The sequence below is a fragment of the Colletotrichum paranaense genome (assembly GCF_030867605.1).
Source record: "Colletotrichum paranaense strain IMI 384185 chromosome Unknown Scaffold_1.1, whole genome shotgun sequence".
Classification (NCBI taxonomy): Eukaryota; Fungi; Ascomycota; class Sordariomycetes; order Glomerellales; family Glomerellaceae; genus Colletotrichum; species Colletotrichum paranaense.
This window is the reverse complement of record NW_026848959.1, coordinates 4,779,810-4,801,192: the sequence shown is the minus strand read 5'-3', so window position 1 is coordinate 4,801,192 and position 21,383 is coordinate 4,779,810. Positions and strand designations below refer to the sequence as shown.

Here is a 21,383-nt window from a genome sequence, read left to right as displayed (position 1 = left end):
TGGCATGGGAACGTAGAAGCAAGGCAAGGTCAAGTGTTGACAATCCCGGGACCAGGGCACACCAATCTCAATCGTACATCGCACGAGGAGCGCCCATGATTGAGTTGGAGCTAGGAGCAGATTTGTCGCGTGTGCCAGGATCACGGAGCGACGAGTACACCTGGAATGGGCGTAAGCTTTGAGTTCGCCATGACTCGCCCTATTCCGCGGCCATCGTAATTTGTAAAGCGTAAATCTCGCGATGCTGCGCTGCGTTCCCGAAGCGCAGTGACGTCGTGAAATGCTCTGGTCGCAGGACCATAGGATGTCTTCAATAGGAAGCGAGGACACGAATCACAAGGTGTGTCTTTCCTCAAAGTTCGAGTTGGCATCTCCAAGGTGACATCGCTGCGTGGTGCTTAGAGCGATATCTTCTTGGCTCGGCGATGAGGATCACCATCCTTTCCCACCCATCCCGGTTGTTCTTCTCTGCAGATTCGGCGCAGGAGATCCGACCGCCGCGGCTCGATGTTCGGGACCGTCGCGCCTATGATCTTGCCTCCAGTGAGGGCACACTTTTCCAGACGTTTCGTTCCCTGCAGCCCTCGAGGCTTTGAGCTTCCCCCACCATGTCGATCTAGACAGTCTTTCCGGATACGTTTAGCATCGTCTATTGTTTTCTTCAGACGGACTAGCTGTTTGTTTGAAATCACGGAACTCAAAATCGGCATGATGGGTTGCTCGGTTTCCGGGCATTCTCGTCCCTTAAGACCATCTAGGATTCAAAACCGATGTCGCGCTGTGTTGTGGGAAGATGGTGAACTGGAGGCTAACATGGATATCCTCCGCAAGCCGGGCATTGAATCATAACAATCGCTGAGCCGCTACCAGATCGAGTCAGGAGGCCGTGCAGTTGGCAGTGGGCGTTGACATATCGCAAATGTTGTCTTTCACTCAGCGCCGAGGATAATGTGACTGTAATTGATGATGGTCTTAGTAAAGGCGGCATATATGCATATTTGACTTGAAATAGAGTAGCAACAAGGTGTTTAGTTGAGTGGATGCTATGGGGCGTAACCATCTTTGCCGGGGGGGGTTAGTGACGTCGACTCGTCAATTGCGTGAGGAGCAGTTCCAAGGATTGCCATCGGTCAAGAATAGCATCGATGAGTTCCGAGCATTATTCTAATCGTTTCCAGTGCGATCCTTACCAAACACGAAGTCTTCAGCAAGAGAAGTCGGCCGAACGAGGAGGCTGGTGAAGGGTAAGGTAGATGATGGATTCATCCTCAGCTGAACGCAGTGGAGGGGATGACCCGACAGTGTGGCTGGTGAGCTCCGGCATACCAGTCTAGCCGAATGCGGCACTATATGTGGCTTGACCACTCACACCTCAACATCTCAAACTGTCGTCCAACAACAGATTTTCAGGCTTCAAGGCTGGAAAGGAAAGTTCGGGTTGCTGTTGGCCAATATTAGCTCGGGTTTTTGAATACAATTCAATAAGAGACAGAATGAGACTAAGCTGGATATACCTATCTTTTGCGGTGAGCTCCTTCCCGCACTGATACAGCTCCAAAAGTCAAGCACGTGACTGTTTGTCAGCCAGGCACGGGCAGTACGTACCGGACCAGGCTAGCTCCGCCGCCGGGACCATTTTCGCCAGGCTGCTCAGAGCTGTCGTCAACACCACTCAACTCCACGACCCAGCTGCTTCCATCCGCCTCCATCACCCCAACCTACGCCCCTCCAAATCGCCACGAAAACCGCCGCCCGCGACAGCATTTCGACGACGCCAGCTCAACACTTCATCCTCACATCTTCAGTAACGTTTACAGCATCACAATGGAGCGCTTTAGGAACATGCTCCAGTCCCAGGGCCTCGGTGGCCTGGGCAGCCAACCCGGAACGGTAAGAGCATCCCGCGCCTTGTCGAGCTGCCTTGACAGCTCCGATTGTCCAGGCCCTTGCAACGACATACTTACGCGGTTTTGCAGGATAACACACAGCTTATCGACAACTCCGAGACCGTCTACATCTCCTCCCTTGCCCTCCTCAAGATGCTGCGACACGGCCGCGCTGGTGTTCCCATGGAAGTGATGGGTCTGATGCTGGGAGAGTTCGTCGACGACTTCACGGTACGCGTGGTGGATGTTTTCGCCATGCCCCAAAGTGGTACCGGCGTTAGTGTAGAGGCGGTCGACCCTGTTTTCCAGATGAAGATGATGGACATGTTGAGACAAACCGGAAGGTGAGTTCGGACCCCGCCATCCCTACCCTGGCCATATCGCAGTCGCATGTACTGACAAACATGTTGCAAACAGACCTGAGGCCGTCGTTGGATGGTACCATTCCCATCCTGGTTTCGGATGCTGGCTTTCATCCGTCGATATCAACACCCAGCAGTCCTTCGAGCAGCTTACCCCGCGTGCTGTCGCCGTGGTCGTCGACCCCATTCAGTCCGTCAAGGGCAAGGTTGTCATTGACGCCTTCCGCCTGATCAACCCTCAGTCCCTTATGCTTGGTCAAGAGCCCCGGCAAAGCACGAGTAACTTGGGCCACCTCAACAAACCCTCAATCCAGGCCCTCATCCACGGCCTGAACAGACACTACTACTCCATCGGCATCAACTACCGAAAGACGGCGCTCGAGGAGAACATGCTCATGAACCTGCACAAGCACGTTTGGACCGAGGCATTGGAGATGAACGACTTCAGACACGAGGGCGACTGCAACAAGGAGCGCTTGGAGCGCCTTGTCAGCCTTGCGGAAGGCTATGAGAAGCGCGTCAAGGAAGAAACCGAATTGACAAAGGACCAGCTCAAGACCCGCTATGTCGGCAAGCTCGACCCCAAGAAGCATTTGGAGGACGTCGGCCAGCAGCTGATCGAGGACAACATTGTGTCCGTCTCGAGACAGATGATCGACAAGGAAGCGACGATGCCTAAGAAGGACGGACCGGCGGGTGGCAAGGATCAATCGAACGGTGACTCGATGGATGTGGAAGAGGAGTTGTGAGGGGGTTAAGGGCCATGGTTTAGGGACGGTCTAGGGCGGGATACAAGGACTTTGCCAGCACTGTACGATTAGGCGTTTAGGTGGACGGGAACCCAACATCTAGAGGGCCCGCCAGGCATAAGACGACTATGAACTCAATGTTTTGGCCCATGACATGAATGAGGTATTGACCGGACGGCTTTCCTAGTGTCGAATCCCCCCCCCCCCCCACCCACAAAGCCCTGCGCTAGGCGCCATTGACAATGTATCTATTTTAGTCACACCAGGCAATGTAAGAATGATCCCTTTGTTGCTTCTAGACCCATGAAGCTCAAAGCATCCCGTTGTGCTCAGAGGCGAAGCGCATGCGAAGTCACGTTGTTCTCTTACAGTCCCAGAACATCCGAGAAACACAGATACGAGTCTCAATCCCATTGTCGCCCACTAAACAACAACTTGTTCGCGGAGGTTTGACACTTCGGGGCCATTCCTGTACATCTACATAAGAGCTTAGCTTCATCTCTTCCTGAGCTCCAGCTAGAGGCAAATCAAGAGGACCTATTATCAAGCTTACCCGTTTCCTACCACCTGAAAACATCATTTCCTTGCCTCCGTGTATTGTATCTTCACGGCATGAAGTCTCGGCAAACCGACAAGAGTTCTCATTTGAGGTATACTGTCCGATTTCCCGTGTCGATCCGCCTCCGCTTCTCGAGAAACCGCACACAGCGGACAGCTTCTACGACAGGTCTTTTCGACTTTCCCCTTGAAAGTCCACCAGGTTTGACAGATACGGCATCCCGTCAGCATCAAAGTCGGTTCCCCGTCGTCGAATCCTTGAAACGTCTATCAAGCCGCTGTCGCGGTCTTGCTAGGAGCATGACCTCTTCTCTCTCGCAAACGTCTGGACAAAGTGAGAGTCAATCACTGCGATATAACACACCAAGTAAACCGCATGGCTCTGGAGCCAACGCAGCCCCAGAGTCTCCGGCAGAGTCGTATCTGCATGCGCCCAGCTCCTCGCTCCCAAGACCCGACATAAGTCCTGCATCAACTCACCAAGTTCTCCACCGTCTTGGAAGCACCTTCTCACATGTACAGTATGCTGTTTGCGGCGACGCAGCGCTGATAGCATACGGCCATGGCACTCGCTCCCCGTCCCACGTTACAATCATCTGCCCGGCCTACGCCCAAGAGGTCATGAAAGCGTGGGCGGCTGCTACCAGCGGCATGCTCAATTACCCCGGCGAACCGGACACTCTTGGCGTCTCCGACGAAGAAGGGCAGGTGTGGCCCGTCAAAATGAGGACCATGGCGTTTGAGCGTAGCTTTGAGACGCTGCCGACTGTAAGTCTCTGCTTTGGGGATGACTCCTCTCCCACAACCATCTTGACCATGCCGGCTCTTGTTAACGAGATTGCGCTTTCATACGTTGTGGACAGGCATATAGAGGAAGAAGGATTCCTGGATGAGCTTGCAGTAGACCTGGTTTGGCTCTTGCAAAGTATCATCGAAGACGGAATTCCAGAGCAAATGCTCAATGCGCATGACGCACCCGCCATCAGCAATCCCGTCTTTTGGTATGATTTTACAGATGCGTATCCCGAACTAGCTGGCCTATTCTACGATGCTGGATATCGACCGGAGGGGTCTGAGGTAGACGTGAGCCAGGTGAGTGATATGATACCGGCCGAGCTACGATCTCTACCCCTGCGAGAGATCATTAAGAGAGGTAGGAGTCACCCTGGCGGCAGGTCCGATGCCAAGCTGTGGCGCCAAGTGCTGGAGGGGCCGAACTTGACCAGGGCGGAGCTCAGGAAGGTGATTCGGGACCATCCGTCGTACAGGCGCAAGTCGTCGGGTTATGGAGATTTAGATGACCAATCGTGGGCTCCTCGTTCATACAGCCGTAGGCCTTTGAGGAGACAGCAGAGCCAAGCGGCACCCTCGTCGGTGATTCCTTTTGGAGACAAGATCTCTAACTTCTTGTTCGGACGTCCGGACGTCCAGACGGCTCTAGAATCAAGCATTCAAAGTAATGACTGTAATTTGCTACAATGGAAAGAACGATTCTGGAATTGGATTTCCCTTTCTCCTCCATCTTCTGTTCTGCAGCAGCTGTTTACCTTGTAATGACTTACCCCTTTCTTTGTCACGTTATTTCAAAGTACCTTAGTGTTGTTCCCCGTGAGTAAATACATCACTGTTGTCGCTATCGTTTCGTCATTGAGTCACGGTTCGTGGTTGTCAAAGAATGCTTTCAAACTTAAATCGATTCTTTCGCCATCATGCTTTTGCAGAGGCGCTCTCTATGCCCCGAGGGCTTTTACAAAGAAGAAGCCAGATGCTCTGGTCTAAAGTCCCATAGTCCCCATCTAACTTGAACGCCATTATCCCTTGGCTGTGCAGACCGGCTCGGTCTCTTTGCATCATACTCGCTTGTAAAGAACCAAAAAACAAACGAAACCTGTATTTCCATCCCAATTCGCCCCGCTGGGTATGCTGAATCGCTCAGAAAGTCCTCTTAATTCAAAAGTCCGCCTCTCTTCCACCTCATTGCCTCTGCTGGTACTGGTACTGGTTGTGGTACTGGTTGTGGTATTGCTGGCTCTGCTGGTATTGTTGAGGGTGCTGCTGCTGATATTGTTGCTGGTACTGCTGCTGGTACTGCTGAGCATAGTGCTGGCCGTAAGGAGGCGCGTCGTACTGGTTGCTCTGCTGGCTGTTGTTGAAGTGCACGGGGGCGACGGCGGGACGAGGAGCAGGGGAGGCCGTCTGGGGCTTGCTCTGCTGCTGGATCTCGATGCGCTCGGCGGACTGGCCGGCCTCGCTGTCGCTGCTGCTGCCGAGGGCGGTCTGCTTCATGGATCCGCGGCGGACGCCGTTGGCCTTGAAGTAGCGGAAGTCAAGCCAGGCGATGATGGTTGCATAGCCGGCGACGATGCTGAGGAGGATACCCATCACCACGACGATCCAGCCGATGGTGCAGCTGACGCCCACGCAGGATTGTTGTGTGTTGCCCTGGATGCCCATGTAGGCGACCGCGGCCCAGAAGACGACTTCCATGCCGTTGAGGATGAGGTTGGCTTTCAGGCTGGCCCATCGCTTGAAGGAGGAGACGTGCTCGGTAAGGACTTGGTATGCGATGATAATGAGAGACTTTGCGGCCTGGGGTTGAAAAAGTTTGGTTAGCTGGTTGCTTGGTCTGTGGGGTAAAAGAAGCTTAAGACTTACCATGCCGAGAGCCATGGTACCGGATCTACCCCTGGGGCGGTTGGGGAGGAAGATGCGTGCCACTGAGAGACTAAGAGCTGCGATGACCAGGGCAAGCTGGACCATATGGATGGGGAACTTAAGCTTGGAGTCGAAGAGGCCCATTGCGAATGTTTGGGAGGAGGACTGAAGTTGGTATTGGTTCGAACTGTCCTTGATGAGGAGTAATCTGAGTCAAGACCGAGAGATTGTTTGTGTGGTGGTGATGGTGATAATGATTGTGTTGGTTGTATTGTATTGTATTGTATTGGAAGGAAGACGGCAACAACATCCGGATTACAGTCAATCTATATACAAACATCTCGCACTCTGCTGCACCTCGCATTTACACGTATTGGCCGTATCCTGAAAGAAATTTCGATACTCATTCCCATAGTGTCGGGCCTACCTCAACACAGCCGCACGCTGCGCATTGTGTGAGAATGCCTTCGGTCTCGGTTCATGGGTGCGGACACTTTTTTTTTTTCTTTGCTGTGCAGTCAGACACCGCAGATTACACGTATTTACTTACTACTATACCTTACTATTGTCGCTGGGGAACTTGGATTGGGGGAAAAGATAAAAGTAGCACAGCCCCGGCCCCCTAGGGCGAACGGCACTTCGGTCTCGGTTTCCCACTTCTTCTCTGACAAAGCCACGAAGAAAACCGGCACTAGAGAATCGGAGCACCAACAACCTTATGGCCTAAGCATACGCGTATCCACCCAATAAAGTTATCCATGTCTCTGCTGCTTCGAGACCTTGGGCCTTCGCCTCTTTCTTCTCCCCTCCAAGCTTCTGTCGTCTCCATAGAAGCCTCAAACCAGTGGGCTGGGCGGTTCGCGCCAAGGAGGCTTGACACTTGTCATCGCAACTCCCCGAAACCCCATAAACAGGGCTCTCAGCGCCGCCGCCGCCGCCGCCTCCCCCTTTCCATGCTTTGGAGTCCGGACGAGGTTCTGGTTCCCGGGTGTGGGAATCGCTGACGGGGATTACGGGCCTTCAGGCTTCGAGACGCGCTTCGGGAATCTGCCCTCTGGCGCCATTGAGAAATGCGCCTTGCCATGATGTGGAGACGGGAAAGCGAGGTGCATGGGCGCTAGCGAAATGCTTATTGCGTTCTGAGGCCGGGAGGACCTTCGGTTTCTCTAGTCTCGGCCACGTTTTTCTCGGGTTTGAGATTTCTTTCATCTTGATAATCAGGCTCTCTTGCTGTTTATACCTGACACAGTTTCGCAGCGTCGTAATGAGTCGTGTCGGATCTGCAAGGCGTTCTGGTTATCTAATCTTTAGCGGTTGTTCTCCATCATCCCTTCACAACTGACACTTAGCTAATCGAGATGCAACAACTTGCAACGTAGGACATTTACTGATATCGTCTCTCTTCTCGCCAGTCTTTCAGCTGAAAGTACGTCTCACAAACACGTTGATGCGGGATAAAACCATCCAAACAACCATGACCGCATATTTTGCAGCTGACATCCAAACCTTTGACGATGTCGGACTTAACGTCATTTCTTCTTGACTTTCGTCCATCGAAAAGGCTACATTTAAAGGACCTTGCGGCCCTTTTCTACAAGTCTTGTTTACAAACAGTTGAGAATTGACCTTGGCAGTTGCTAGCGCGCCCGACTTCGACCCGGACGGAGCCTCGACGAACGACGTACGAACTCCGAAGGTCCGAAACGTAACCATCGCGACGTGGAGTCCTGGAAACTCAAACATTATCGATTTACTATCTAGCGCTCTTCGCCGACCGCTGCTTCTTTGCAGTATTGAGATGGCCCTGCCGGAATTGCAGAGTGATTTGCATCGCAATATGTCCCAGGGCAAGGGTTGCCGAGAATTCTTGATGGCATAGTAACAGGCTCTCCCAATCTTGAATATTGCTCCAGCACATTCGGTGCTTAGGTAATGCAATCGGATTGATGCCTGCCAGCGCCGCAATATTGTGGGTAGCCGTGTCTGGGCAAGTGCGCAATCCATATAAAATAATCCCGCAGAGATGCGATCTGTTGTACGGGCCAATGTCGCGTAGCCAGACGAGAAGCGCTTCTTCATCCCAAAATTCGAATGTTCGGTAGTAGGCGATGCCACGTGCTTCAGACAACACTTTTTTGCAAGTACGAAGCATCGATAAGCTAATACGGCACCTAAGATAGCATTGTCTGAGACCTTTCCTTCGAAACGGAAATTGCTTCGAGGGTATATCGGTAGAGACCAGACTGTCAATGAGATGAATCGGCTCTGGAAGGGATAGAACAAGTGTGTAGATGCTGTTTCGAATCTCCCCGGGCAGGTATCTGTTGTGCTTCAGTATTAGCGATATTGGCAACCAATTACACAATAGCCCGAACTGCAGAACTCACAGAAAGGAAAAGCGTCTCGGCCCAGAACCGTTATCATGCGCATTCTATCTGGCATGTCAGTCAAGATCGGCGATTGTTTAATTTCATACGCAGGAAAGAAGTCAGACAGACCCTGTCCGGCAAGGTGTTTGAAACCTGGCTGTCCCGTCGTTGGATCCCACCGGTCGAGATTGAGACGACCGGCAACGAGGCCATATCGGCGAGAGTTGAGGAGATGAAATGCAGGCCTTGTCTCTGGATGTTAATGCAGAAAGTCATCTGACCTTCAACGTTAAATCATTGGTGACTAGTTACTCACTTGAGCGGCTTGATGCTTGTAGTGCTGCGTTGAACTCAAGGCCGTAGATGGCAAATTTCTGCTGACTAGTAATAAATTGCCGCTTTGATATAGATGAAAACTCCATCTCTATTAACTTGCTGCCTGAAAGGTAGTTGAGACTGAAGAAAGTTCTCCTTGCTGCTATTTCTTCCTTATGGCGACCTTGCATCGTGCTTCACCTGGGCGCGCGTTTGAGCTGCAAGACAAAGATTTGATTGTGAAAGGAGAGACGCTGGAACGGCTTCATCGATGATGTTGTTTTAAATGAAAAAGAAGTGAGTGAGACTGTATCATTTCAAGCTGCAGACCGTAATGAAAATACTCGATATCATTCAAGACGACTTCGGAACAGATAAAGCCATCATGACTCTAGTTACCTAGCCTTATCTTTCAAGTGTAGCACCACCTCTGCTTCCCACATGCCACTGGCTTCCTTAAGGCCAGTCTAGGTCGGCTTTCAAGTGCGGCGACTTGCTGCTTGGTAATTTTGAATCTTCTTCAAGCTCGATATCCCAGGCGAGTTTCGAGGTTTCTCCTCAGCAGCAGCCTCAGATGTTCTATAACCTCCTCTTCAGCCTCTCTTGCCTCTTTGGCATTAAGTTTCTGCGGACTCGATGCGTGCCGATAGCACCACCAGTTATTCCGGCTAACTTGTAAAATATGACACAGCCTTTCCGGACTGTAGCCACGGGACAGACCTTTAGAGTACACCGACCGAAAATCATGGTACAATACCTCCGCAACCCGACGCGCGATGCCGATCCAGCCAGAAACAGGTCCAGGTCGCTTGAGAGTTCCCCTCGGAGCCGGGCCAGCAATCATACATGTAAGATTGTAAAAAAACTGCATCCGCAGAGTCTGGAGATTTTCGGCAGTAGCTAACATCCTCGCAGCCCGACGACACAGTTCTCGATAACGGGTCTGCTGAGTCCTGTATCTGCTTGAAGTTGATGACGGCAACCATCCCTGAGGCTCGGTCTGGAGTACAATGGTTCGTAGGCAGGCAGTATTGGTCCCCAAGTCTTTCAACCAAATGACGAGTGTCTCCATATCTTGCACATCGAAGTAGTTGGTGTACAGAATCGCCCGCGCTTCGGCATGAACTTGCTTGCAGGCTCTGAGAAAGGCAACCGGCAAGTACTCGGTTGTTCTCCATGAATCGTGATGTCGCACATTCTTGCGCTTCCAGCGGAATCTAGAACGGCCACAGGTATAGCCATAGACCGCCTTAGCGGTGATCGTGACGGTCGAACGGATGAAAGCGATCCGGTAAATCTCGTTGCGTAATTCGGGCGGAAGCCGGCTTTTGTTTACAACGATGTTAGTGTGATTCTCGAGTTCACAGATGTTTGGATGAAATCTGGGCTCACAACAACGGAGACTCCTCTTTCTTAGGCTCTTCAGTTCTGATTCTCTGTGTTCGCTGTCAGTTCAAGTCTGATACAGCCGTGTTTGAGTGAACGGAGACCCATCACCTTAAGGGTTGGCTGCTGGGGAGAATCAGGAGTGGATTCGGGACGTTCTCGCTTGTTGGACCGACTCTGGGCGTGATCAGATGACTGTTCGGCTTCTCTCGATTCTGCGAGATGATCAGGCATGCTAAGACCATCAGTTCTCTATCGAAAGTCTCATAGAGACAAACCTACTTCAGAGACATAGCAGCTGATATCCAAGAGAACCCTGGTTTAGGCTGCATGATCATTGTATTTGTCCGCTGACAGAGCCGTGTTCACAATTCCAAAATCAAATATTGAAGGCCTAGGGTCGATTGACTGTGAGATGACTCGATGAGACACATTAGAAAAAAGGTTCGAACGAGGATCAGTGTCTCAAATGCGATTCCATGGATCTATAGACTAGTAACAGATTGCTCCAACTGAAAGCAATCGCGAGACATTTCTACCGCCTGCTAGACATGAAGGACATCTCAAAGTCAATCTACAGTTCCCTCGTGGCAGGGGCTGTGGTATGAACTCTTTCAACCCTGCCTTTGAAGAGTTGATCCTAAAGCCAAGTCTGAAAAGTTTTTGAAAACTCATTCGTGAAAAGACGTTGGTGAGCGCAGCTGAAGAAATCTAGTCGTGAACAACGACAACAAGAGTCTAGAGTTGGGTCTTGGCTTTTGGAATTCGTCCTTCTACGTTCTAAGAGCTCAGCAATGGGTCCGATAGCTTGAGCTACACATACACTTTTTAAAAGTTTTGAGAAGAACCAGTAATAACAAACGAACCCCCCCAAAAAGCGCACGAAATCTATCTCTGTACATGTATTCTCCATCTCGAATAGATGGGCGTTTAAAACTCGGGAATAATCCGGAAGGTCTCAGATCCTCTCTCTGAAGGGATGAATGAGAACTCTTACCCATCAAATGGTCTCCACAATCGCCTAATTACGAGGACGTGTGGGCGGCGATCGATCCGAGGTCCTAATTTGCCGTGCAAATGCTCTACTGTTGAGACGATTCTGTTGAACTATCTTGGATCTCAAGGTCTAGAATTCTTCTTGGACTCGGGGGATCAGCCGGTATCAAGCTTCACGACGTTGTAAGACTTTGCAAATGCTGCGGGGGTAGTCCGAACGGCCTGGCCCGTCTGACTTCCTGCGGTGGATTCTGCAGCGGGCACTTCTATCTTGAAGGCGCCCGCAATAGGCCCACCCGAATCCATATTTTAGGGAATGATTCGCGGTACCCAGTTCAACCAAGTGCCCTCAAGACTCTGTCAAGTCTTATTTATGTTACCAGACTTGACTCTTTAAACTTTTGTTGGTGCTTTCTAAGGCTCTCGAGTCATCTTGGGCCTTATAATCCGGCCCCTCGTTTCCGCTGTCTTATCTTCCCATCTCCCTTCTCAGGTGCACAAGTACATGTCGGAATCACACCGAAAGTCCTGTCAGCCGGCGATCTTTCCAACAGGCCAGCGAGTCAGCCAGTCTATGAGACTTCTGACAGCCCTCAACTCACATGTGAGCCTCTCAGCGCAGGGCATCGCTGCTTTACTCGGGCATATCCCCACATGGATTTGCGTGTGATAAGTTCTTCGGGTGGTCCACGTAGTAAAGAGCTGTCAGCTGTTTGGTCGGAAATGCGGGAATGGCATCCTTCAAGGGCTGAGAGCTTGGCAATTGCCATGTTCGGCGATATTGAACGAGATGATGTGTCGCATACTGTCCAAGTGACAAGCCAGCCGCATTTCAAATTCTCTACGCACGCGAACAAGGGTCACCGGGTCATATCCGTCGAAAATTAAGAACCCGTCCTTGTCTTTTGCGCCATGCCGACAATATCCTCCTCAGCCTTGCGCTTGCCGTGACTTTGCTGCCCTGGAATCTCCACCGCATGGTGACCCTCACCGAAACTTTCTAATGTCAAAGGGGGGTATTCCAATACGGCCACGTGTTGCTCCTCTTGACAACCTTCCACGTCGCCGACGCGTTGGCAACAGCTCCATCTGAAGCCTTCTGGAACATCGGCTCGATATTCTTCGCTGTCCATTTCGCAGAACTGTCCAATGTCGTCGATCGTGTCCCAGACCTCTAGGTCTTCGTCTAATTCAAAGTCTCATATCGCACGTCAGCGTAATGTCCTCTCTTTACTCGCCGAGCACGTGCAGTCACACGAAGCTTTACATTCCCCGCTCATTCCGAATACGGTATTGACTGTGGAATTCCATCATACTGACCAGGGTGGTAACGACATGCATCAGGAGCGTTCCTGTTGACATCAAAGTTCTCCTTACAGTTGGCGCAGACATCCGTCCTTGGCATCTTCTGCAATAGGTCAACGGCTCGCCGGCGGACCCGCTCATCCTCCCTGCAGAGTGCGAACAAGACTTTTCGGGCATCGGTGCCCGAAACGGCTTCCAACATGGCCGCCGTTTCCCGATTTGGGGCGGCGGTCTGTTCGGCACGCTGTCTTACTTGATCAGCCATTGATTTCTTGGTTGCCGTTGGCGTGTCGCGCCGGTAATTTGGTGTTTTCTTCGGGCCGGGAGAGAAGTGTTTTGCGATGTCGGACTTTAACGGGGGTAAATTGGTGTTTGGCTTGGTACTTTACTCCGTACGCCGGTCTCTTGGGCTTAGTAGATGAGTAGAGTAAAGTAGTTGGAATTGGTAGTTGAGCTTATCCGAGTAAGCGCGGAGGAAATATGAGATCTGAAATGTGAGTACCTTAATCAAATTCCAAGCAACTTGCTCGACGTTATAGATGGTCCGCAAGCTTTACCTTTCGTGGACATTCGAGGGGCTTCTACGTTAGCAACTAACAGCGTACCCTCTAGAAGTGCCATCTAGACCGCGCCCACTTAGTGTACTCCGTGGAGTCCCACAACTACTCACCCCAACCCGGAATGACGGGGATGCAAACCAGTTTCCGAAAGGGTTCACCAGGGTCACTTCTCTCCTTTCAGGAATCATGTTCATTCTTGTCTATCAGAATTGAACGGCCGGGGGGTTTCACTCAACTGCCACAGACATCCGTTTCTTTTACCCGTACCCGTCTTCCCCCCGTGCCCCCCTCCCCGGCCTCCCGTAGATCAGGGTTTGCCGGGGAATCTCGGATGGTAAGGGTCATCCCTGCTCGCCAGGTGGCCTCATTGGATTCCTCGCACACAAAGCCCTGCTGTGGCACCGCAAGCTTACGGCTCTTCAGTCTCTAGAGTCCAGAGTACAGGGCATTTACCCATGGCCCCAGAGACGGTCCAGCGGCTGGCTAGCTGACGAAAGGCAAGTAGCCTGTAGGTGGTGCGTCTTGTGTTCCCCAAGAGCCACACACACTCTCTCGACCCTCTCTGGAGTTTGGTCCGGGTTTGGGGGGACATAATTCCTGTGCGACCACCGGGAGCGAGCCTACTGGTTCATTCGGTCTGGCGTGTGTACTCCGTACTTGCGTTGCTGGCTGGCAAGCTTTATATTCTCTGGAGCGGAATTGCTAGGCCGCTTCTGGTGTCCCTTGCAGATTTGAGCGCTTGCTGCAGATGATATCGGACCGCTCTGGGCAGGACGCTTCCGGTTCGTCTCACCACCCCATCGTTGTCGTCGTCGGCGAACCATGCGAATTCCGCCACCGCCAGTCCTATGAGGCGAAAATGCGAGCCATCTCGATCCTGGGAATGCTGCCTTCATTGGGCCGCGCGCTGTTTTTCTCACCTCATCAATGATCAGTACATGTCACGGATGATTTTGTAATTTGGCTCGTGAAAACGAGAAGTAAGGTAAATTGCATCGCTGGCAAACTTGGGCTCGCCCCGTTCGTCTGTCTAAATCGACGTTCTCTGCGTGCAGTGGGCTATCTTCACCCCGTTCTTTTTGCTGCCCCCTTTCTTCCCCTAGTGGCCCTCGATTCATTGATTCTTCCACCACTGAAATACAAATGATATGCTCTTACGTTCTGCCTCCATTATTTCGTGATGTCTTTGATGTACGAGGATCCCCTCATGCGAGGCAATGAGATGCCAGCCTGGCCAATAAGTCAGGCACAAAGTGGTCGGTTGGGCGTAAAAGCTGCCCCCAAAGTACAGTAGTGTCGCCCCCTCCAATTTCTTGTCCGACCAATTTCAATGTTGCTTGCTCGCTTCATCCATCAAATATCTTGTTGTATCAAACTTGCCAAATGCTATGCCTCCCCCTTCTCCCAGGAAAATGCTTTGCTTTGCTTCGCTCCGCTCTGCTCCGGTTTTTTTGAACTTGTGCCCGATTGCCGCTTTGACTACCTTCGCGTCTGTTCACAGCCCTGCCAGCACCTTAAAAAAATCCATTTCAATCTCGCGTGGCCTTGTCGACCGGTTGACCGACCACCATCGGTCGGGAGGCCGGGAGCCCATCCGATTGACCGAAACCGTAATCATTTCCTTGACCGGTCTACCAAAACCAGTCTCGTCCGGAAGGCCGAAAGGAGGGGAACCCAGGAAGCGAGTTCGTTTCTGACATGGACCATAAACACGTCCTTAAAATAATAAACAATCCAAGTAAACCTTTTTCGAACGTCATTGCTGTTGGTGGTGATGGTGCGTTGTCGTCAGCGAGGTTGCCGTTCTCACAGTCATCGTTGCCGTCGTCGCCTTGTGGCCAGCGTCCGTCGGTGAGCTCGAGATCGTGTAGTGCTGCTGATGCGGCGGCGGTCCCAACTCCTGCGATGAGGCGTCGTCAAGCTCCAGCGGATCGTCTTCAAGATCGGACAGCTCGTTGCCGCGGCCCTTTTTGCTCCTATCCGGGTTGGCTTCGTGTGTGCCGCGCACGCAGCCTTGCCTGTCGCCTAGCCTCTGGCAGCAGCACCATCGGAACGCTGCGGGATACTCTAGGCGATTGGAATCTGTGTCCAGCTCGTCTGACGATACGTCGTCCCAGATTGTTGGTGGTATTTGCGTCTCATCCCAAAGCTCCAGCTCGCCTAAACAGAGGGGTGGGTGCACGAGTCAGTATGACCCTTCAACCACGAGAATAAGATACCCTTCTGACAGCTTGTACAGCGTAGTACTTCTGCTGGGAAAAGAAGATGCACGGCATGGAAATGAGGCAACAATAGAGTTGGAAGGAGATGAAGAGGCTCTACCAGTCTCTCGTTGCTTCTGCTCCCGCTGCTGTTGCTGGGTTTCTACGCTCTGCTTGCTTGCTTGCTTACCTGAGTGGTACCAACATGAACCAAAGCTGTTCTCGTCGGCCGTGAAGATGCCGTCGCACTGAACACAGATCTTGGGCTCGCCGGTTGCCTTTCTCTTTTTTGGATTTGATGGACTTGAGACGGAATTGGGGCTCCTCTTGACACCTTCCTCCTCCTCTTCCTCGCGGACATCGGCCTCAAAGCGCAGCAGCCGCTCAAGCTGCCTCAACGCCTGGGCTCGAACCCGTCGGTCATCGCAGAGAGCCACGAGGATGGCGCGAGCGACGGACGCTGGCGCCTGGGCGAGGCCGTCGAGATCCGGGGCGGCAGCGGCGGCGGCGAAGAAGGAGGACGACGGCGAGTCAACGGGCGACGATGCGAAAGCCATTGCCGGGATGATAGCGGGCGGCGTACGGACGGACGGGGACCGTGAACGACGGGGAGACGACGCCGTTTGGGTCGATGGTTTAAGAAAAAGGTTCATTGAGGCTCTCTACGGCCTCGGAAGGGGGGGGTATTTCTGGGTTCTGGGTTCTGTTGCCGGAAGCCCTTCCCCGGATGTGTCAGCTCACGGATGCATTAGCAACAAAGTGAGTCTTCAAGGGGGTGGTGGGTAGGTTGATTGGAGGTCGGCCGTGTCCGAGGAGAGAAGGGGGAATGAATGGGACGGGGGATGCGGGTGCGGTGGCCGGGCCTGCAGGTCAGGTTATTGACGGCAAGGCGAAGGCCAAGGTGGATGGATGGATGTATCCGTAGAGGCGTACGTGGACGAGTTGCCAGTCGATCCGTCGTACCACCGGGCAGCAAAAGCAGTAAAAGAAGGGGACTAGAAGGGGGCAAGCGAGAGAGTGAGAGAGAAACACGAGACGCACAGAAGAAGAGCTCAGAGATAGGTACGGATGGAGAAGAGTGGGACGGGGGAGTAGGAAGTAAGAGATGCGGCCCTTCTGCCGGCCGGCCGGTCCTGTCGGTCCAACTCTACTTTAGCTTGTTGGGATCTGCTTTGCTGGGAAGTATGTCAAGACCAACAAGGGCCCAGGTGCTGGACCATGGATGCGTATGGTATGGATTATGGATATGGCTGGCTGAGGGGAGGTGATGAGATGGAGGGGAGGGGCCCGGCCGGGGGATAGAATCACATAGCTCCAGCAATCCCATGGTTGTAGCATGTGCATTGCCGGGAGACGGAGACGGAGGACCCTCCCACTCCTCTCACACTCCATGTCGACACTTGTCGAGAGGGTGGTGTGGGTGAGAGCAGTCCATGACCTCAGAGACGAAGAGAGCAGAATGCCGCCAGCGGCGACTTGCGGGGTCAGAGGCTAGAAGCATTAGGGTGTGTATTCGACATCCAGGGCTGTTCCGCTGCAAGATGCCCGTTTGAGCGATGAGGAAGGGATCCAGGGGCCGGCTCGTGACCATTCACCAACTTCTGTCATATTTTCGAGGCGATACTTCCAGGCCTAGCCGTTCCTTGGATCATAAAGTATGTGGTGGCCGCCGCCGAACCATGCCATGCGATGCCGTGCCATACTTTTTCGTTATTTTGCCCATACGGGCCCCCATGCCAAACGGTTCCATGCTCCATACTATGGCCGGCCAGACCAGACGAGACGCGAATTCGACCTAACCAAACCAAAGCAGAACCGGAACCGGGGGGGAAAGGACGGGGCATATGATCTGGTGCTATGTATGCAGTGCCATGTCTCGCAAATTGGCTTGACTCTGGCTGCGAGTGGTGTTGACTTTGCCAGCAAATCACGGCTCTCGGAGTGCCACGACAACAGAACATTTGAACCCTTCAACTATTCTTCTTCCCACCCCGCCAGGCTTGCCGCTTTGCAGGGGCCTTTCGAGCCTGTTGAGAAAAAGGTAAAACCAGAACGGGAGATTTGGCCGTGTGGCCTTCTGGGGACCAAGGTGATATCTGGTATTCCCGTCTCCGTGCCCCGTCCCACGGTCCTGCTGCTACCAATCCCGAACTGGGAACTAGAGGAGATCAGTGGATGCACGATGTGCATGGCGTCATGTACGACTGTATAGATGCAGGCACCGATGTCTGCCGCGGCGTTGGTGTCGCAAGGGAACTGGGAACTGGGGGTGAGAGGGGCGCAAGACTCAATCAAGAGAGAAAGAGACGGCGGGAAACTTTAGGAAACAAGACAAGATTACCTACTGTTAGGGCTGCCCGTTTTGGTTTGGATGGGTAATATTAAATGGGGGTTAAAGCGTGAATCGAATTTTGGGTGCGGCAAGCGCGCGTAGCGACAGAAAATCCAAACTTGGCCTCAGCTTCTCGACAGGGACCATCGGGAACCAAGAATGGACCTGGACTGGACGATTCATGTGTGGACGGTCGGCGGCCGGGGGGTGTGAGCAGACAGGCTCGGCGAGCACACACACCAACTCTCAGTCTCTCAGTTTCGCATTCTCTGTTTCCCTCTCTTCCTCTCAGCTCTTTTTATTACGGATAGGTATACATAGTAACACACACACACACACACTAGACTAAGAGACTTTGTACTCACATTACACTAGTCGGGCAATAATGCCAACGGCCGTCGATGACACTAACATCGGATCGTATCAGCATCGCAAAACCTATGGGGGGGAGGGGGCCGTTCTGCAGTCCGAGCCGCCCCCAAGTGCCCCCTTTTATCCCATCAAGAGACACCAGACGGGAGAGAAGCAAAAACGAACCCGCACCGGCACCAACACCAAACGGTTCGACGCCATTCCCAGTTGCGCCAAAAGGTCCGGCCGGCTGGAGCGGGCTCTCTACCCCGAGATCTGGTAATGTATGCGCCGCACACACACGGAACCACCACAAACAAGCAAGCAAGCAAGCAGTTGATTAAAAGAGCGCAACCAGCAGGGGACGGCGGCGACGGCGGCGGCGGCTCGCTGCCCACCTGCGGCCCGATCCTGTCTTGGCTTTGTCCTTTAAAATCCAGCTTTGGTCCCTTTGCTTTTTCATTTTCCCCTTGTTGGTATGGTCTTTTTGGGGGGGAACGGTATTTTGCGACGAAGCTGCGATTCGTCAAGGACCGAGGCGAGGACCATCCTCCCGTCCACCAAGCGTCTGCTTCACGCCCCGAAAGAGAGAATCGACAAAGAAGAAAAGATGGTCCAGCCACACCGAGCTGGCCGGCGACACTCGGTGAAGTGAGCCCACCTATCGATTCTCCAATCTCATCCCGGACGCCTTGTGCATCCATTGGTTGTTTTTTCTTGTCTCTTACTGCCCCCCAACCTGTCTCAAGTTAAGATGCGGGAAGGACCACACACCACACACCATCGTTGGAGTCTTGCTGTTCGGTTAGACGGGAAGCATTGACAGGGAGTCCGCCTCGTCGGACTGGAGACAAGAGTAAGGAACCAGAAAATCGGACGACTGGGCTTGAAGATGCGTCGCGGGATGTCTGATGTCTTCAATTCAGCTGGAATGGGAACCCAAGTCGACACTTGCGCGGCTTTTGGTTGCTCGCTTGCTCTATCGCCCGACTGTGGTTGATGTGGTCGACACACGGCACGTCTAACCGGAATGTCGGACATGGTGATGATTGCTGACGGGCGTTTTGCCGTTATGCTAGAGCCTGGACCTTGTTCCAGTCTCGCGGAGGAATGCCCAGAGAAGGCATCGTCTGTTGAAGATGACGCCGTGAGACTCAAGAAAAGGGTCGTAGTGATATTCAGGCTGGATATCAATGACACCACAACGAAGAGGACGGAAGAATGTGTTGCGAGGTGGGAATGTAGAAAGGTAAGCTGACATGGACGTGCCGGTAGTTGACTTTGGCTCTAGGGCACGGACTCGGAGGAATTCTCTTTCTCACATTTCCATCCGCCTGGCTTTTCCCCATTTCAAGATCTGCATGGTAGTTGGTCTCCCTTTTCGGTGCTCGCTCGGCAAGTTGAGGTCTGAAGGGTGCCATTGAGGTGCTGGGGCAAGTCGAAATTCGGTAAGCGGCTCTTCTTCTCTGACGGTTTCGTCCGATCTATGGTCTAAGGTAGTATCGAGTCTACAGACCGGACAACATCTTCTCTCCTCGCTTCGTCTTCTCGACCAGCCGGTCTCTAGATGCATCACCTCACTTTGCCTGCATTCTATTGGAATCGGCGAGCAGCAACAACACCACGCCATCACACATTTTTCTTCTAACCCTGCATGGTCAGTTATCAGAAAACCCAACATCCAGAGGCCGCCGACGATGCTGCCACTGACGTTTGACGTTCACTTCTGCACCGGGCCCCCGATGTCTTGGTTTACAAGCAGGCCGGCCGTGTCTCGGACCCATCAAACCCAGGGAGACTGAAAACCTCCACTGCAAGTCTGGTCTCGTCTGCGGTTGCGCGGGTGCGGTACAGTCGGTACGGTACTACGACCGCATGCCGCACTGCATTGCAGACCTACTCACACCACATACCTACACTACCACACACGCTTCAGAGATTCATAGTGGACAAGTAGTTGTGTAGATATTCACGTCAGCTTCCGCTACTTGCGCATGTCTCACCAATGCTTTCCCATTCAAGCGGTTCACCGTCCCGCCCAGCCGTTTTTTCATTCGTCTGTCGCTCGACTTGGAGCATGTCTTGGGCCTTTATGTCTCTTGTAGCTTGCCAGCCGCATCCTTCACCGCCTCATTCATCGAATCTGCGGAATTGGCCGCTTATTCATGGCGGCGATGAGGCGTTTCCTTCCCGCCAGCAGACGCGAGAGCGAAGTTTACTGGTGGTCAAGCCACGCTGCCGACGGGATGAGTTCCCCCAAAGTATGATCTCATGCAGCGATGCTCGCCTTGCCAATCTCAACCCATCGGGCCATCGAATCATATTCCTGGGATTTGATCCCCGGTTACACAAAGTTGAAGCTCCAGAGTTCACGCCAAGCCTCAAGTCACCCTGCCGCAAATTACCTTAGAGAACGAAACAAATCCCATCCTCAAAGGCATCCCGCTCTCCTCACGGTCACAACAGCCTAGCCTTAAACATTGACGTCGAAAGGCCCTTCAAAAGAGCATCAGGCCACCTCAAAAGCCACAATATCCCAAAACTTCCAAAATTCAAGGCCCTCCGGATACCTGGAATCAGAATGTCTCAAGCCAGTGAAGCCACAACGTCCTGTTCAGGGGTTCCCTAGCGGAGTGACAGTGATGACCCAGTCCGTATTGGTTTTAGACTTTCCAGCTAACCACATATCGCACGTCATGTCCGCCCAGAGACACCACCCCCAGTGCGACCCCCTCGAAGAACAAACTCCACAGGTTCGTCTCCCTCCGCTCGGGTCGTCCCCGTCCCGAAGGGAGGGCGAGTTCGACCCAGTCTACTCGAGTCCATCCTCTCGTGGACTCGTAGCATGTCGAACCAGAGTTTCTCCCTAGATGTGATTCCTCAAGAGTCTCAATTTCATCCGACGACCGGACATAAGCACGATTACCAACCCTCTTTCGACCCCGGAGAGCCCACGGCAGTGTGGTAGTCTCGACGGCACAATGGCACCAAACACGGCGCGCCTCACAATTTTCGTCTTCGGCCTCTCCTCCTTCGCAGCGGGAGTCCACTCCCTCCTCCGTCCCCACGACTCCCTCAAGGCGCTAGACCTCCCCGCCGCCGCTCTCCCCGCAGCCAACGGCAACGCTCTGGCCGCCATTGCGATGGGCATCTACTACACCCTAGCAGCCGCCCAAGACAACCGCGCCTTCTTCCTCGCCACCATCCCAATGCGCCTGACGTCCGCCTTCGTGTTCTGGCGACAGGACTGGGGTATCGTTTCCGGTTGGGAGGGTGGGAGCGCGGCATTGACGCTGCTTGCCTTGGCTTGGGATGCTCGGCAACGAACCAAGACTCATGAGGCTTGAGAGGCTGGGCA

At 53.0% G+C, this 21,383-nt stretch overlaps 7 protein-coding genes across 7 annotated transcripts; 3 read left to right on the top strand and 4 right to left on the bottom strand.

The window, feature by feature from the left end:
- Positions 1–1,590: 1,590 nt before the first annotated feature.
- On the top strand, positions 1,591–2,997 carry CPAR01_01659 (Mov34/MPN/PAD-1 family protein; the record flags this gene model as incomplete). Its single annotated transcript, XM_060485948.1, has 3 exons — positions 1,591–1,890; positions 1,977–2,230; positions 2,304–2,997. Coding segments are annotated over 3 exons (1,248 nt in total), but the record flags the coding sequence as incomplete, so codon positions are not given.
- An 858-nt stretch (positions 2,998–3,855) lies between these two features.
- Positions 3,856–4,958, top strand: CPAR01_01658 (uncharacterized protein; the record flags this gene model as incomplete). The annotated part of the gene is made up of 2 exons (XM_060485947.1): positions 3,856–4,647; positions 4,890–4,958. 2 exons carry the CDS (start codon positions 3,856–3,858, stop codon positions 4,956–4,958), a joined length of 861 nt encoding a protein of 286 aa, XP_060356804.1.
- A 571-nt stretch (positions 4,959–5,529) lies between these two features.
- CPAR01_01657 (uncharacterized protein) lies at positions 5,530–6,354 on the bottom strand (the record flags this gene model as incomplete). The annotated part of the gene is made up of 2 exons (XM_060485946.1): positions 5,530–6,144; positions 6,211–6,354. 2 exons carry the CDS (start codon positions 6,352–6,354, stop codon positions 5,530–5,532), a joined length of 759 nt encoding a protein of 252 aa, XP_060356803.1.
- Positions 6,355–9,414: 3,060 nt separating this feature from the next.
- Positions 9,415–10,618, bottom strand: CPAR01_01656 (uncharacterized protein; the record flags this gene model as incomplete). The annotated part of the gene is made up of 4 exons (XM_060485945.1): positions 9,415–10,219; positions 10,287–10,330; positions 10,392–10,515; positions 10,563–10,618. 4 exons carry the CDS (start codon positions 10,616–10,618, stop codon positions 9,415–9,417), a joined length of 1,029 nt encoding a protein of 342 aa, XP_060356802.1.
- A 1,542-nt stretch (positions 10,619–12,160) lies between these two features.
- Positions 12,161–14,037, bottom strand: CPAR01_01655 (uncharacterized protein; the record flags this gene model as incomplete). The annotated part of the gene is made up of 4 exons (XM_060485944.1): positions 12,161–12,462; positions 12,597–12,930; positions 13,409–13,556; positions 13,766–14,037. The coding sequence occupies 4 exons, from the start codon at positions 14,035–14,037 to the stop codon at positions 12,161–12,163; spliced, it is 1,056 nt and encodes a 351-aa protein (XP_060356801.1).
- Positions 14,038–14,897: 860 nt separating this feature from the next.
- Positions 14,898–15,995, bottom strand: CPAR01_01654 (uncharacterized protein; the record flags this gene model as incomplete). Its single annotated transcript, XM_060485943.1, has 2 exons — positions 14,898–15,301; positions 15,533–15,995. 2 exons carry the CDS (start codon positions 15,993–15,995, stop codon positions 14,898–14,900), a joined length of 867 nt encoding a protein of 288 aa, XP_060356800.1.
- A 5,011-nt stretch (positions 15,996–21,006) lies between these two features.
- Positions 21,007–21,372, top strand: CPAR01_01653 (uncharacterized protein; the record flags this gene model as incomplete). Its single annotated transcript, XM_060485942.1, has 1 exon — positions 21,007–21,372. One exon carries the CDS (start codon positions 21,007–21,009, stop codon positions 21,370–21,372), a length of 366 nt encoding a protein of 121 aa, XP_060356799.1.
- Between the last annotated feature and the right edge of the window lie 11 nt (positions 21,373–21,383).